This window comes from Mesoplodon bidens, assembly GCF_964165515.1.
Source record: "Mesoplodon bidens genome assembly, chromosome: 3".
NCBI classification, from domain to species: domain Eukaryota; kingdom Metazoa; phylum Chordata; class Mammalia; order Artiodactyla; family Ziphiidae; genus Mesoplodon; species Mesoplodon bidens.
Genome location: NC_138178.1, coordinates 83,856,649 through 83,874,036, shown reverse-complemented (window position 1 = coordinate 83,874,036; position 17,388 = coordinate 83,856,649). Strand labels below are relative to the sequence as shown.

Below are 17,388 nucleotides of genomic sequence, written 5' to 3'. Positions count from 1 at the left end.
TAAATGTTACATTAGGAGAATATACGGGAGATATGGTAGTTTTAGGAAAATGTCTGTTTGAGTCTGGTGCTTGGAACTCTTCTCTAAGACTGTTTCCAAAAAGTAAGTAAGTAAATAAATAGAAAAGGTGAAAAGTCTTAGGGAAATTTTATTTCTCCATGAGGAAAGATCTATGAATCAGTGTTTAAAGTTATATATACTAAGTTTTATGGCACTAGAACAATTGTAATACATCTAAACATTGACAATAAGGACTTCCCTGGTGGCACAGTGGTTAAGAATCCTCCTGCCAATGCAGGGAACACAGGTTCGCCCTGGTCCGGGAAGATCCCACATGCCACGGATCAACTAAGCCTGTGCGCCACGACTACTGAGCCTGTGCTCTAGAGCCCGCATGCCACAACTACTGAAGCCCGCGCGCCTAGAGCCCAGGCTCCGCAACAAGAGAAGCCACCACGATGAGAAGCCCGTAGCCCCCGCTCGCCGCAACTAGAGAAAGTCCGCATGCAGCAACGAAGACCCAACACAGTCAAAAATAAATAATATTAAAAAAAACCCCAAAATTGACAATAGCCATAGCAGCAGTATATCCAAATGATGTCTGTCTAAATCTTTAGGTCTATATATAGTGATAAAATTGGAAATAGAAAAAAGCTATCAATCAACACCACTATATATCAATGACAAGTTTGGTTGTCTGGGTGCTGGTATCAGGGCTCAGTTTGAGTATGTAAAACTCAACAGTGTTTTGATTCACAAAATCTGATTAAAAGTAAGTGAGATGCAGAGAAACATGGTTTAAAATACTATATAAATTTTCATCATACACATATAATACAAGAATATTTTCCTTTAATCCAGATTTTCACGTCATGTTTAATGGGAAACAACTAAAACGTTATGCAAACAACCCAGGAGGGAAATTTTTACTATTTATCTTTTAGATCATATAATCTTTCTTCAAAATCTGTACATATTCTCGTGATGTTTTCAAAACTAGATCTTGATTTAGATTTGACTCATCAGTAGCTCCTAGATGAGAAGCTCTATAGCATGCTGATTCAATTCAGCAGCAGCTGAAAAGAAAAAGAAAGGATTACATTCTTTACCTAAAATACTTGAGTTAACTAAATATAAGTTAGTAAAAAAAAAAAAACCTGAGACCTTTCTAAGCGTTCAGAAGAATGAAAAGTATCTATACACGACATAACAGAAAATACAAGATTACTAGTATATAATTTGCCTGTGGTTGCACGATGAATTAATTGCTCTTGTGGCTGAGTATCAGAGCTTCTGGCTTTCTCATTCGTCATTCATTTACTCAACAACCATCTGCTAAGGTGCTGTGACAAGCACTGAAATTACAAGATGAAGGTGACACAGTCCACCCTGAAAAATCATACTATAAACTGGAAAAACAGACAAACAGGCAATTTCCACACAGAGTCATAAATACTATGACAGGTATAAAAGAGGGTATAAGGAACACTCAGAAGTAACACCCAGCTTTGTGTCAATACTGTCAGCTTTTTGGTGGAGGTGGTATGTAAGTGGATACCTGAAGGACAAGGGAAAAGTACGGGAGATGGAGGGAAGAAGCAAATACAAAGACTAAAGGTGAGGAAGAGCACCTGTGGGATCGCAAGCAGTCTATTTGACTAGATGTAGAGCAAAGGGGCAGAGGAAGGTAGTAAAGAGATAAGGCTGAATACTATGGCAGGACCCAAACTGATTTGGGTGTTTTTATTCCATGATAAGGAATTTGGAATTTTTCCTGAGAGCGAAAGATAAACCAATGACAAAGTCAATGACAGGAAATTTTAATGTCAGCCACTAAGTGACAGCTACACGAACGTGACTGCTTGAGTCTGGGTTTTTTGGCCTTAATCACTGCCAGAAACTTGAGAAGTTGATAAACCCCATGTTTTCTAATAGTGTCAGTGTGCAGGTTGACAGTTCCACAGGGATGGCAGAAGTAGGGAGGAAGGATATAGCCAGAGATAAAAAGAAATACATAGACTTTTTGAGATTTTTTTTTAAAGCTGTGGAACATGATGAATCAATGAGGAATCAGGATATTTTTCATTATGAATGTTCATTCTTTCACATTTTTTCATTAGATATGTATAAGAAAAGATATTTAACCTATCAATAGTATCTGTCATCCAAACAATGGAAAGAGATGCCATTTACTACTGAATATTTACAGTTTATTTCAGAAATCAATGTCTAAATTTAATTCATAAATTTCAGCAACATACCTTTTTTTAGGACTCTAGTTATATTTTTTTCCATCTCCTGCCACATCTGAAATAAGTCAAATATTATTTAAGTTAGACAAGAGACATTTTTGTAGGAATGATGTATAGCTTATGAAATGTGGCCTTTAAATAATACTTCTAGAGACTAGACCTAATTTGAGGATTGCTTAAATAGAAAAATAATCACATCAATAAAATAAAATAAATTCCTACTTATTTTGATTTTAGATAATAAAGAACATATATATGTAATGTTATTTAGATTAATCGGATAAAAAGTACAATAAATATCAGTCTACTGAATATACATAATTTCAGAGGGTGATATTTGATCTTATTGGTACAAACAAGTTTAAACGATTAAAGTCATATATATATTACAATGAATGCATTACTTTGCAATTCTTAGAAAAATTGCTCTTTCTAAAAGTTTAATCAGTTTTTTACTCTAATGGATCTTTCCTTAAAATGAGTTTTCCTTTCTTACACTTCTATATAACTAAAAATTTAAGGTATGTTCTATGGTAATAATTTTTCAACATAGAATCTTAAATCCATAAAATGGAGAAAATGGTTCCGTTGTAATGTCATGTCAAAATTCTACGGGCAAAAAATTAAGTAAAGGTATTTTGCTGTCTATATTAGGACTGAAACATTTATTTCAGAAAATCTGCTTGAAGAAAGGAAAAGTAGAGGCTAGAGCCAGTTTTCAAACTCAGTTTCTGATTCATGACTTTCTAGAATTAGAAACAAGGAAAACAATACATAATTCTTTAACTGTAACTTTGTTTCCATTCTAGAAATTAGGGCCAACTTTTTGAAACATTTGACTAATTATAGTTATCTACTTAATTATGAAATGTGTGGGAACATTTCAAACTGTATTACAAGTGTCTCCACCTAGAGTGTTCTTTTAAGAATCTTTCTTATAAAAGGCACCCTCTCACTAAACAGGGTCTCAAATAGTATACTGAACATGACAAACACTGTGATGATAATGATATCATGATAGCCAATGCCTTTGTAAATTTTAGGTGCGAAGACAAATTTTTTGGCTAGCAGGTTTCCCAATATTTTCAGAGACTGTTTTCCATAACACTTTTCTGACAACAGCACTGTAGAGAGGCCCTATGAAATGAATAATGTGACAACATTACTAGACAGGTTTTGTGAAATTAATAACTCATAACAGATGAAGGAAGAAGCCTTTACTGAAATAATTTTGTATTACCATTAATAAACACTGCAAAATGTAGGTCACGTTTGTACATGCGTTGAATTAGGGAATGACCCGTGTAAGATTACTCTCTTTTCCCCCAAAAGCTCTTTTCCTCAATATGTACTTCCAAGACCCTTATGTTGATTTCTAGGTGAAGATCATGTTCACCTGGGGGAAGTAGTTGGAAGTCGAACATTAATAAGGAGAACAGGGCTTCCCTGGTGGCACAGTGGTTGAGAGTCCGCCTGCCGATGCAGGGGACACGGGTTCTTGCCCCGGTCCGGGAAGACCCCACATGCTGCCGAGCAGCTGGGCCCGTGAGCCATGGCCGCTGAGCCTGCACGTCCGGAGCCTGTGCTCCACAACGGGAGAGGCCGCAACAGTGAGAGGCCCGCGTACCGCAAAAAATAAATAAATAATAAGGAGAACACACCTGCATTTTTCTTTAAACTGTTCCATTTAACAAAAACACAGAAAGGTGAGAAAATTATACACAGGAAAACAATATATCAGCAAGTTTTAATTTTAAAGATTTTTAGTTAGAAGGATTCTCTCACAACTGGTAGTTTCCAAACTATGTCCCATAGTAATGGAAGGTCCCCCACTGAGGACACTGCAGGACTGAAGGAAAAAGAAGTCACAGCTTCAGGGTCTCCGCCACTCCTTTAGCTAAACAGCTCTATATTTGTCTCTGTTTTATATAATACAGTTTCATGCAAAATTTTTTTTAAAAAAAAGAAAGGTTCTTTTCCTTGAAAGAAAATTTTTTAAGGTATGAGAGTCATTGATTTAGTCAAAGTCCCTAATTTTACAAAAGAGGTAACAAAGGGTCAGAGAGACTTTGTCACAAAGCCAACGTGTCACAAAGCCAACGGCCTTCTCGCTGAGTCTAGAGAGAGTTCTACGCCAGCTACTTCCTCAGATTAAGAAAAAAAAAACACACAGATTTTTAACTATAACTCAGAGAAAATGAATATGTAAAACTTTGTCATGTAGCTCAATAACGTTTGATGCATGAGACATGAAATAGTAGCTTTCTAACTAAATTATATGTTTCAAAGGCATGAACGAGAATAAATTATCATAACTCCTATTAGTAGCAGTCCATATATTTAATTTATAAAGCACAGATTTTTTTTTTTTTTTTTTTTTTTTAACCCAGAGGACAGGGAACTTGAAGGAGAAAATCTTTAGTTGAATCACACAGTCCAAAATTTAGGAGATTCTTCTTCTTTTTTAAATTATTATTTATTTATTTATTTTTGTGGTACGCGGGCCTCTCACTGTTGTGGCCTCTCTCGTTGCGGAGCACAGGCTCCGGACGTGCAGGCTCAGCGGCCATGGCTCACGGACCCAGCCGCTCCGCGGAATGTGGGATCTTCCCGGACCGGGGCACGAACCCGTGTCCCCTGCATCGGCACGCAGACTCTCAATCACAGCGCCACCAGGGAAGCCTGAGGAGATTCTTCTTTAAAAGGATATTCGTTTCCTCCAAATAAAACTTGGTTTAACGAAATGAGTCAGCAAATGAATTATCCACGTTGTGGGTTATTTATGGCAAAATTTAAAACACAAAACAGATTTCTCTTTACCATCTAGCATACTTCAATCTCTCATCATTAGTTTGTATGTACAAAAAACATGAGTGTAATCTCAATTAGAATTTAAATCCAGTCAGAAATTACAGGCTAATTCCTTGGCCTAAAGTTTCAACGTGAAGACTTACACTCCTACCCTCCTCATGAGAGGAGGGGAGATTTACCCAATGCGTGAATTTGGGAGAAGGAACTAAGAAGTGCTTGCTTGCTTCCAAATCTCTTCTTTGAGAAGGTGTGTGTGCCCTCAGCACCGGGAACTGGGGTCTGCTCTCATGCCCGCAGTAAGCAGCCTGCCCTGGGGCGGGGGTCAAGCATTTGCTTCCTCCCCTTAGGCCTAATTTGGGATGAAGTATTCTGAGGCCCAGTGTGACTGCACACCTAAAGCACGTCCTCCAATTCGTTAGTTATGTGTCAGTAACAAAGCTCCTTAGTTGATCTCCAGCTGCTGACTCCCGCGTGCTGAACTCAGAAGGGGAAGAGAAGTGTCATCTGCCACCTACCCACCACAGCTCCAACAAGGCAGAGGACCACACGACACTGAGGGAACGTTTTCTTCTTCTTCCCTGACTTTATAATTAATGTACATTGTTCAAGACAACCCCCACTATAAAGTAGGGGAAAGGTGAAAGGAACATTTTAGAAAGAAACGTAGTGAAGCCAGTAACAATATGAAGCACAACAAGTATGTGCTCGTTCACCCAACCGTAATATATTACTGTTAAATTATATTTGAGACTGCAGGCTGGAAAATAATGTTGCACTCTCTTTTTAAGACCAATTTGATAAATATATACACACCACACCCATACACATGCACACTCATTTCCAAAGTTAATTTATTTTCAGTAATTATTGATACTTTTTTTTTTTTTGTAAAGGGTTTAGCCATTTAGACAAGTGAGCTTGATTTGTTCCATCTGCCAGATCCAATCTCTTTTGTAGACTGATGGGTTTTATTTTTTTTATTATTATTTTTTTTTATTTTTACTTGTTGACAGTTTGCTTTATTTATTTATTTATTTATTTTTGGCTGTGTTGGGTCTTCGTTTCTGTGCGAGGGCTCTCTCTAGTTGCGGCGAGCGGGGGCCACTCTTCATCACGGTGCGCGGGCCTCTCACCATCGCGGCCTCTCCTGTTGAGGAGCACAGGCTCCAGATGCGCAGGCTCAGTAATTTTGGCTCACGGGCCCAGTCGCTCCGCGGCATGCGGGATCCTCCCAGACCGGGGCACGAACCCGTGTCCCCTGCATCGGCAGGCAGACTCTCAACCACTGCGCCACCAGGGAAGCCCTTATTGATACTTTTAAAATTTGATATCACTCATTTTAAATGTCACGAAAATGTAATAAAATCAAGTCATTTAAACCACTTCAATTCATTATCCAATTGTAAACAGGCTAAGGTATGAAGGAAATTACACTTGGCAGTCTGTAGATATTAAGTACATATATTTTGCTGCAGAGAGAAGAACTGAGGAAGAATTTGTAGATCAAAGAGCTGAAAAACTAAGTACAGGAAAAAAAAATGAATGAAAGAAAAAGAACGGTTAAGAAGTTGAACTATTACCTCTATCTTTCAAAAGATAAAATGCCTACTCATTTGTCCATGTGGACAAAATGAAGTGGGAACAAGAAGGATTATACTGATGTAATAAACTGAGACAATAAACAAGTTTATTGAACTCTGCCTGTGCCTTATGAGAAACTAGCTCAACTACTGTGGTAATTTGATTAGAGTTAAAACTCAAGAGTGGATAGGCACTGCCTTGGTGATGTAAACACGAGGCCTATTTTTTTAAAAAGAAATGTGACTCAATATTCTGGTGAGACACAAAATGTTGTGTCATATGAAAAGTCAAAGTCTTAGGAATATTAATTGTTTTAGCTTCAGTGCATTTGTATGACCACATTTAGAAAGAGAGTTGCTAAACTGAATGGACATTTGAGCAATTTTTTAAATTACTTAAATAAATCATTAGAAAAATTTTCAAAGTGTCAGTAATGCACCAAAAGTCCAAAATCAGTCAATGTAAAATGTAATCCTCCTACTTAAGACAGATTTAAAGGGCATTTATTAACTACTGTGGCCATGTATCGTGTTCGGCACACAAATACCTAAAAACTCTTGAACATAAAAAAATCTTTAAACCAGTGAGATTGTGTCTGTTATAAAGTTGTCTGGAATAGATTTTTAAGTTTTCAGTTCTTGAAAAAATTCTATGTGCAAGAAAATCTAACAGTGATGTAGCTATTTTGGCTAATGTTAACCTTTTGTATTTTATAATAATATAATTAAATAACACAATTGGAAAAAACCGTAAAATTACTTCTGATATATAGGACCAAACATCCCAGAATTAACTCGAATGTGAAAACTGAGGGTAAAATTAGCAAGACAGATAGGTAGTAATCTCCTACCCCCACAATGGTATCAACTGCTAAGACCGAACTTCATGTACTGGTGAGGGAGGTAATAAATCTGTGTTAGGTACATGGAGAAAGCTTGCTGCTACAACCAGCACAACTGAAACCACACACCTAGAGCAGTACTTTGCTATAATTATTTTCCTTAAAGTTAGGGGAAAATGCTGAGTAAGATAAAACTTCACAGTAGGAATAGTCCAAAATGTTAAAACATTGCAAATAAAGGAGAATGATAAACAAATGCAATCTTAATGCCATTTTAAACATTTTACTTTGTAGAATCATAGCTAAAACCTTTAGAAGGCTATTGTTTTATCATGTCCCATCCAAAAACCCACCTCTTTCTATCATTTTAGACAGTACGTTAACACCTCTCATAGTATTATTTTACGTTTTCCTAGTAGAACTAATTATATTCCTAGCAATTCCAGAAGGCACCTTCTTTCTGTAAGTCTTACTAAGAATTAGGTGAACAACAACTGTATAATAACTCTTCCGCGGCATTCTGTAGTGATTATGGAGACGTCTTTGCATCTTGATAGAGTTAAGTAGTGCTCTTCAATCTCTCTTATTAAAACCAGCACGATTTGGCAAAGACCCCACAAGGGAACTATGTATACCTAGTAACTACAACATTGAGTTTAAAATAAACTATTTTCCGATTTATCTAGAATTACTAAAAAAATAAACGCCTCTTTCCTCCAAAAAAATTAAAGGAAAAAATTCCTGCAGAAATTTTCTCTCACATTGTTTTTGCATTCACACACTCTTTCATCTTCATCTTGTAAAATGATACATTGTTTGATTTTTTGGGTGACAACTCATGAGAACATTCTAAGTTTACATCATGCTTAGCAACTGACAGAGGGCTTGACATGCATTTTCTTTTCGACCCTGGAGTCCAGTTTCATGGCTCTGAAGCACTTAGACCCAATTTAGCCACAGCACTGTCTAAGAAACCTTAGCTTTGCTCTTCTATGATTTCTTACGACGTGAAGCCAAATGAGAAAACAGGTTGAGACTTCATTTAACAAGGCCTACTTTTCTCTGCATCAAGAACGTCATGAAAACACCATCAAAACCATAACCCCGTGTGCACTGAGTGAGATGCATATTTTAATAACAATGATACACAATGAAAACCAGTTGCAATTTAAAGACTCCCCATCATAGTCATCATTCATCCAGGTGATGGCAAGATAGAGACATAAGTGGACTTCACTTTAAAAGTTTAAATATTTGCTTTATTTACGTATTTAGAAATGTTCTACAATTGCTCAGCAAGACATTTTATAAAAATTCAATAAAAATGCTCTAAGTAAAATAGCAATTAAGGATGCACGCTCATGTACGAAAATGACAAAGAATTTTAACTTAAAAACAGAAATTAACCTATTTAGTGCTACAAGTCTATTTAATTCACAAAAAGGATTTATCTAGGATTCCTTTAAATAAAAAAAATCCATATATGGTTAAGTGTTTGGATGCCAATCATTCACTTATGCTTAGGGGTAGAAAAACTAGGGTGCAGCAAAACTTGAAAATGATTATGAACCATTGCCAAACTGAAATCAATTAGAAGGTATATCTTTGGTTATTAGGCAATAATATTTAATTTCTAAAATGGGATTTAACTGCAGTTTTTAGAAATTTAAAATTTGTCAGTTTAATTACATTTACTGAATAAAGTTCATGATAAATCTCTCTTGAAAATGAGAAATCCAGGGACTTTAAAAAATCATAAAATTTCTGTCTCTTTATTAGCACAATTAATTATGGCTTTTACTTCGTGTGTGTAAGTCAAATAAACAATTCAGAATTTCACCAAATTAAAAACAAGAATTATTATCAGAAATCTGAAACCCAAGGAAAAAAGGATAGTATAACTAACCTTGGTCAAGTACATCTCCATGCTCTCATGTGAAGGGCGTGAACTTGAGGTAGAAATCTCTAAGTTTTCTCCTGGAGTAAGATATCTATTGAGCACTAAACTATTATTAATATTTCCTACACAAGGTGGCTTCAGGACTGGCCTCGTAGTAAGAGTGCTGAGTAAAGATCTGTTCTGCTGTTTCTCCACCAGTAGTTTGGTACTGACCTCTGCCAGCCTCTCATTAGTCCTGGGAAGATGGCAAAACACCAATTTCATTCATTGCATTTTCCCTAAAAGATTCGTAAATGATTTGCATTTTTTAAATTGCCATAATAGTAAATGGAATGTCCCATTAAACCACGTTTTAACACTGAAAATGGGTCAGAGCAGACCTATTATAAACAATTCTAGGTGTAAAATTGTTCTAAAGAAGTATATATGTGTCTGGGGGATCCTTAACTAACAAGTAAGTCAGAGTCGGGAGAGGAGAGAAATGGCGCCAGCGATGGAGATGGCTTAACAGGTGACGCTTGCTGCCTTCTGCGATGGCTGCACTTAGACACCCACCTTTAGTAAACCAGTTCAGGGATGAAAAAACAAACCATCCCTCACAGACATTTTCAAGCATTTGCTTTCACCACCCCTGTATACACATTTCACTCATTACCTCAGAGGAATTAAGCATTCGGCACTGAGGAATAATCTAGAGCAGCGGTCCCCAACCTTTCTGGCACCAGGGGCCAGTTTCGTGGAAGACAACTTTTCCATGGATGGGGGTGTATGGGGGTTGTCAGGATGGTTCAGGCGGTAATGCGAGCGACGGGGGGCGATGGGGGGGCGGCAGGTGAAGCTTTGCTGGCTCGTCCACCGCTCACCTCCTGCTGTGCGGCCCGGTTCCTAACAGCCTGCGGACAGGTACCGGTAACACTGTTACTGGGGCACTGGGGGTGGGATCTGCCCTTGTGGTCTTCCACGCACACCCTCACGCAGGCCACCGTGTTATTTTTAGACACTTTGTGAATTATACGGCCCTTCGCCCCTCTGTTACTTTCCCCTTATTTCACAAGCATGCCTTTATGTAGAGTAGAAAAACTTCAGATACAGTAGTTTGTCTCAGGGCGCCCTCTAGCGATGATACCAAAGATCATAATCAAGAAAGTAAATTTACCAAATGCTAAAATGTGACGCTTTGCGTTTAAGCGGTAATCTTCCAAAAAGTAATTAAACTCGTTAATATTTCTATTTACGGGAATTCCAACAAGAAATTTTATCTCAGTTACAAAGTTTCAAAAACACTTAGCTTAAAGACTAAATCAGGTTAACTATATTGGGTTGGCCAAAAAGTTCGTTTGGGTTTTTCCAGTAACATCTTACGGGAAGACACAAATGAACTTTTTGGCCAACGCAATATATGAAAATATAAAAAATAAAGTTATGTAAAACCAACAAAAAGGTGGGGAGATGCAAACTGGACTAACATTTTAAAGGTGACTTCACTTACTAACATCATTTTCCAAAGTTATACTATCTAGTTAGCTTTCACTCCTACTAATCTCATGAACCTGGCTCAATAAAAATTATGCTTTAGAGGCAAATTAATGAGCTAAATTTAAATTTATTTTCTATGATTCTACGTTTTGACTTACTTGTTTCGTTTATTTGCCAATGACTTTCTAACTTTTAGTTCTTCGAGGTAGAGTTGCTTATATTTTTCCAATTCTGCTTTAGTAGAATCTTCTTGAAAAGTTTTCATTTTGGAGAGTTCAGATTCCAGATCTTTAATTCTGAGTTCCATTGGACTTCTTATTGAAGCATTATGATTCTCTCTTAATTGCTCTAAGTTTTCTTGAGATGCTGCTTGTGTCTAAAGTCAAATAAAAACATACATGTTTAAAATAATTATAACCTGAATAATTATAGTATATTTGTTCCCTTCAGTTTTGTGTCAATGATTCAGAGAGCAATTTTAAATGTGAAAAAAAAGCTGAACTTTAAAAATATTTATCATCAATGTAAACTGAGTTAAATCTTAATTATAAAATTAAAGTTGGATCATTCTTATATTCGTACTCATGTAATCTGATAATTCAAAGAATAATAGGATCAATTTAAAAATTTTAAATTGAACAATACAGCTAAGAATAATCCAAGAGTATAGTACAATTTCTAAATCATAATATTTTCTTTTCATCCTAATAGTTTTGTTTTATACCAGTTGGTCTTAAAAATAAAATGATTCTCTAGTGAGAATCGTTCTGAAAGATCAATTTAGTGAGAATAATGATGGAAACTGAAATATTTAAAGGGAGAAACAAATGCCACCTTCCTTCCAGAAATTTACTAAACAAACTGCTATAAGGGAAGTAGAAGAAACACATAAAATGTATACATCCGAAATGTAATTTATAGTGAAGTGAATTAAAGCACATTACAGATCAAAAAATTAACCTGTAAAAATAGGTTGACTTCTTTTAATTTTTCTATTATATCCTGTCTTGCTCTTTCTTCAACCTCCCGTTTATACTGCTCTACTTGACTGTGTTCTATCATATTCATTTCTATATGACTTCTGAGGTTCACTGCTTCTTGTTCCAACTTCTTTTTATTCTTCTCTAGTTTTTCACATTTCTTTTGCATTACTTTTATAGATAATAACGCCCGTTGAAGAACTTGATTTTTTGCACCCAGATGTAGACATTTTGAAGATGCGGTTTCCAGTTCTGCTGTAAGGTCATCAATCTGCATGAATAAAATAAAATCGCTTGGTAATTAGGGACGTAGACTGAAAATAGCCTAACTCAAAACCAGTATCCACTTTTAAAATAAATTCAGTTACAATAAAATGGTGTCTATATTGTAGTGTGTAGGACCTTGAATTACTAAGAAAATGAAGAAAAAAGTTCAAACCACCAAGAGCCACAAATATATATCCTTCACTGTCATCATTGTTACACAAAATTTGCATTTGATTTTATACTTTTATTCTTCTAGTGTTTCATGCCTTTCCTCCATAAAATGACTATAAGTCACCTCTTAGTAGAAAGCCTCTTACTCCTTCCCCACCCTCATCTTAACCCTCCATGATTTTTAAAGTTTTAGGGATATCATATTGAGTTATTTAGGGCTGAATTAATAAATGCCTCCCAAAATAAGACTCGGAAAATCAGACTCTAATGAGTCTTGTAAATATGGCTTCTAATGCCATAAGCCTTTTTTCTGAACTACAAATATTTTATGCTAATTTGAATTGCATTCCAAGGAGAAATGCTTCACAGGGTTAAGGAGAAATCACATCTCCCAGTGTAATAGTTTAGCGAGATGATCCATACATTTTTCTGAACAAAAAAATGCCATTAATTCTTGCAATGCTTTGTTACTTTCCACAGAATAAGAGAACATACTAAACAAAACAAACAAAAAAACTTGCTGGAATTTCAAGGACACTGAGTTGGTAAGAACTACTTCCCTTTAGACAGAATGATTATTTGGTAAGACAAGGCAAGTGGATGTGGTAGTTTAAAAACATGTCTACATGTTTTTAAACTGGTGGCGCAGTGGTTGAGAGTCCGCCTGCCGATGCAGGGGACACGGGCTCGTGCCCCGGTCCGGGAAGATCCCACATGCCGCCGCGGAGCGGCTGGGCCCGTGAGCCATGGCCGCTGAGCCTGCGCGTCCGGAGCCTGTGTTACGCAACGGGAGAGGCCACAACAGTGAGAGGCCCGCATACCGCAAAAAAAAAGAAAAAAAAAAAAAAACATGTCTACAAATTCTTTGACACTTATCTCACGAAATTCTCAGGGCTTCGCAAGACTGTTAATGGAAGCCTGACGGCCCTTGAAGAGGCTGAAGGTGACAGCTTCTAGGCAAGGGAAGAAAATGACACTGCAACCTGGAGGAAGGGGGACTCTAGCTACAAAGCAGCTGAAAGTAAAACTGATGAGAGGGATAAGCTAAAAAAAAGACTATTAAATATAAAGGATCCAGGACTCATTGGGTTCAAATATCTGTATCCCATTTACAGTATCTCCACATGCCCAAATAATGCTAAAACAGAGAAATAGCTTCTGGACTAAGATCAGATTTAGGGTGCTGCCAGGAAAACATGGTCTAAAGATGAAGCCAAGACTGTAGAACCCTTTATTAACACCCTGGAAAGACTTAAGTTGGTGCCTCAAATTCCTTTAAGGATCTTTAAAAAGCATAAGAATTTTAAAGGCATCATCCTACAAAGTTTCCCGTCCTACCATCCTACAACAGCTTCACAAGAAGCCCAAGGGGAAGAGCTTATCTCAAAAAGATTTGGGAGGGTAGCTTTTCCAATGTCATGAACCCCAATAAAATTCACAGGACATTCAAAGCTTTAAAGAGAACTGTGGTAGCAAAAACACTGCTTGCTAGCTTGCATTAACAGAGACCAAGACAGTACAAAATGAGAAGAGGCCTCTGGGATTTTCTTAGAAGTTCTGTAAGTCCCCCTTCCTCCAGGTTTCAGTGTCATTTTCTTCCCTTGCTGGCTTGAGAAACACTACTCAGCTGCAAACACAGGTCATTTCTTATGAAAAGGACAGAACAAAGAGCTCAGAGGGTACAGCAAAGGAGAATCACTTCCATGGTCGGGACTAAGTCCTAATCACAGAGCTGGCAGCAGATATCAGGCTGTATTGCAGAACTGCTATGGACCAGCATGTCTTCCATTTTCCATTTCTGAATGGGGGAGTCTTTAGCAGTTTAACAGAATGTTGGGTATGTGGGTGGCAGAAAATTTGTCCCTTTAGTTCTCAAGTCTTCGTACTGAGAGGATTGGTACTCAAGGGGCTATACTCTAGAAACCACACCCAGGAGCCTCATCCCCATCCGTACCTGGTGAAAGATGGTAAGATCCTGGACTCAAGCCTGAGCCTGACACCGTAACAATTGAGACTTGTGGGGGAACTGAGTAGGGATAAGTGTATTCTTCATGTGGAAGGAATATAAAAATTGTGGCCAGTGGGTAGATTATGCTGGTTTTTAAATGTATCCATAAGTTTTTGAAAAAAATTATCCCATAAAAAAAGGTAGACTATGGGCCAAGCATAAGTGACTTATTCCTAATGAACAGAATATGGTGAAAGAGATGCTGTGTGAATTGCAAGGCGAGGTTAGACAAGGCAACACAGCTTCTGCCTGGCTCTTAACATTGGAACCCAGCCCCATGTTGTGAGGAAGCTCAGGCCACAAAGAGAGCCTAGGTGTTCAGGGTAGGTGTTCCAACTGACAGGAAGAGAGGCCAGCTGTCCTGGTTATGCTTTTCCTAAGTATATATAGATTGTGAACAAAATAAACGTTGCTTATTTCAGCTACTAAACTTTGAGGAGATTTTTAGGAAAAAACAGATAGAAAAGTGGATGAAAAAAAGAGATAATAAGAAACATAACTTAGACACAGTAGAAATTGGTTTCCTATAAACTGGAATCTAATAAATGTTGAGATTAATTTAAAATGACAAACAATGCTGATGAGAAGAAGCAGATAACTAGAAGAAAGACCTAAGAACTATTCAGGAGGAAGTTTTGGGCAGGTTCCCTTCACTTACAATTTCTTACAAATAGGCAGGTATGCCTCTTCAGAATTTCCCCTCAAGTTTGAAGATAAGGAAGATTGGTAAGCAAGGAGACATATGAAGTGTAATAGTTGAAAAACAACTAGAAATCGTCAGTTTAATTACCAAAATCAGACTTTTTTACCTCATCTCAATTAACTGAAATTCTAAGGGATAGGCAACTTTGAATATTTATTAATCTAGGACTCAATCTTCATTGTCCTTTCCTCAGAGAGGAAATAAAACATCATGGAAGCATTTTTAATCTTCTCAGTAGTAAAACAAATGGAATGTCCTTTGGCAGTATATAATTAAATATAATTTTTCCTTTACCTTACTTAAAGCTTGTTTGTAAGGGAAGGTAGGATATCTCATTTTTACATTGTACCACAGTGCTTCTCTATATCATACAAACTGGCTTTGAAACTTTGAAATTCAAATTACTAATCTATTATTTGTCCCAGATAAATTATTACCTTTTTAAAAAAAATTTATTTTATTTATTTTATTTATTTTTGGCTGTGTTGGGTCTTTGTTGCTGTGCACAGGCTTTCTCTAGTTGCGGCGAGCAGGGGCTACTCTTTGTTGAGGTGCACAGGCTTCTCATTACGGTGGCTTCTCTTGTTGTGGAACACGGGTTCTAGGTGCATGGGCTTCAGTAGTTGTGGCACACAGGTTCCACAGCTGTGGCTTGCAGGCCCTAGAGTGCAGGCTCAGTAGTTGTGGCGCATGGGCTTAGTTGCTCCATGGCATGTGGGATCTTCCCGGACCTGGGCTCGAACCATTGTCCCCTGCATTGGCAGGCAGATTCTTAACCACTGCACCACCAGGGAAGCCCTACCTGGTTTTTAACAGCTATACTCTTAAAAATTTTTCTTTGGATGGGATGAAATAGTTATTCTATTCATTATGTGTTAAGCTATAAAGTACAGCTATGCATCTCTTTCTTTTTCAATCAAAGAAGGTAGATACAGGGAACTGTGGTTTCTGAGAATGCAGGATCTATGTCAAGAACAAGATCAGCATGAGTGTTATACACAAGAACCACATCAAAAGATGATTTAATTGTGAATTGCAACATGATGGCTTAGAGAGACTTCCAACGAGGAAAGCTGACAGCCCAGACTTAATCTTCTCCTAGATGGTGAAACCTAAGGATGAGCCTATGAATTATAATGAGCTAAACATAATGAAGCAGATAGCAGATGAAGTCAGCGGATCTCGTGACCAAGATTTGATGGAAACTGGAGTGAAGTGGGAGGCACTGGGTGAGAGACTAAAGGTCTGAATGGAGGGAGAAAAAAAGGAGTGGACTTTACCTTTGTAAACCTACTTCCCATTGTGTCATGGGGTCAGTGAGGCATAAGCTGGCGACAGGCTCCTTCAAGGGGCAAAAAACCTCCACGGAAGTAGAGTTAAAGACATTCCACTACACTGACTTTTTATTATTACATAAAACAACTGGTAAGATGCAAGATGACGAAGAAAGAATTCTCATAAAATCTGACTTGATACTGGCATAGGACAGACATATAGATCAATGCGTTACCATTGAGGATGTAAAAGGAAAGCCCCACATTTACGGCCAACTGATTGTAAGAGTGCCAAATAATTGAATGAGACAAGAATAGTTTTTTAAACAAATGGTACTGGGACAACAGAATATCCACATACAAAAGAATAAAATTAGACCTCTACCTCATACCATATGTAGAAATTAAGTCAATATGCAAGAGCTAAAACTACAAAATTCTTAGAAGAAAACACAGGTGTTTATCTTCATGACTGGATTTGGCAATTCTTAGATATGACACCAAAAGACAAAAATCGACTAACTGAACTTCATCAATATTAAAGACTTCCGTGTTTTGAAGGACACCATCAAGAAGGGGAAAGGGCAAGCTCCTGAGTGAGAGAAAATACTTGAAAATCCTATATCCGATCGAAGATTTGTATCTAGGATACAAAAAGAACTCTTACAATTCAATAATAAAAAGACAATCCAACTTAAAAATGGGCAAAACGTTGAATAGACAGTTCTTCAAAGAAGATACACAGATAGACAATAAGCACATGAAAAATGCCTCAACGTTATTAGTCAACAGCAAAACGCAAATCAAAACCACAATGAGATGCCACTTCACACCTACTAGGATGGCTATAATCAGAAAGACAGGTAATGACAAGTGTTGGCGGGCATGTAGAGAAATTGGAATGCTTACACACTTTGGACAAAAATGTAAAATGGTGCAGCCACTCTGGAAAACAGTACGGCAATTCCTCAAAAGTTTAAACAGAGTTACCATATGATACAGCAATTCCATTCATAAGTATATTCCAAAAAGAAATGAAAAAAATATGTTCACACCGGAACTTGGACATGAACGTTCATAGCAGCATTATTAACAATAGCCAAAAAAGTGGAAACCACCCAAAG

The 17,388-nt window shown here is 37.2% G+C and overlaps 1 protein-coding gene and 1 long non-coding RNA gene across 2 annotated transcripts in view; both read right to left on the bottom strand.

Annotated features, from left to right (window-relative positions):
• Positions 1-17,388, bottom strand: part of LOC308614833 — a 103,729-nt gene that overhangs the window by 13,646 nt on the left and 72,695 nt on the right. The window lies entirely within an intron of this gene.
• LOC308614819 (ankyrin repeat domain-containing protein 26-like) overlaps positions 7,808-17,388 on the bottom strand; it is a 57,555-nt gene continuing 47,974 nt past the window's right edge. Inside the window, exons 18-20 of the mRNA XM_081229585.1 lie at positions 11,822-12,112; positions 11,020-11,237; positions 7,808-9,620 (exon numbers count right to left, since the gene is read on the bottom strand). Of these exons, the coding sequence (XP_081085711.1) occupies positions 9,314-9,620; positions 11,020-11,237; positions 11,822-12,112 (816 nt within the window). The 3' untranslated portion in view covers positions 7,808-9,313. The remainder of the gene's footprint in view (positions 9,621-11,019; positions 11,238-11,821; positions 12,113-17,388) is intronic.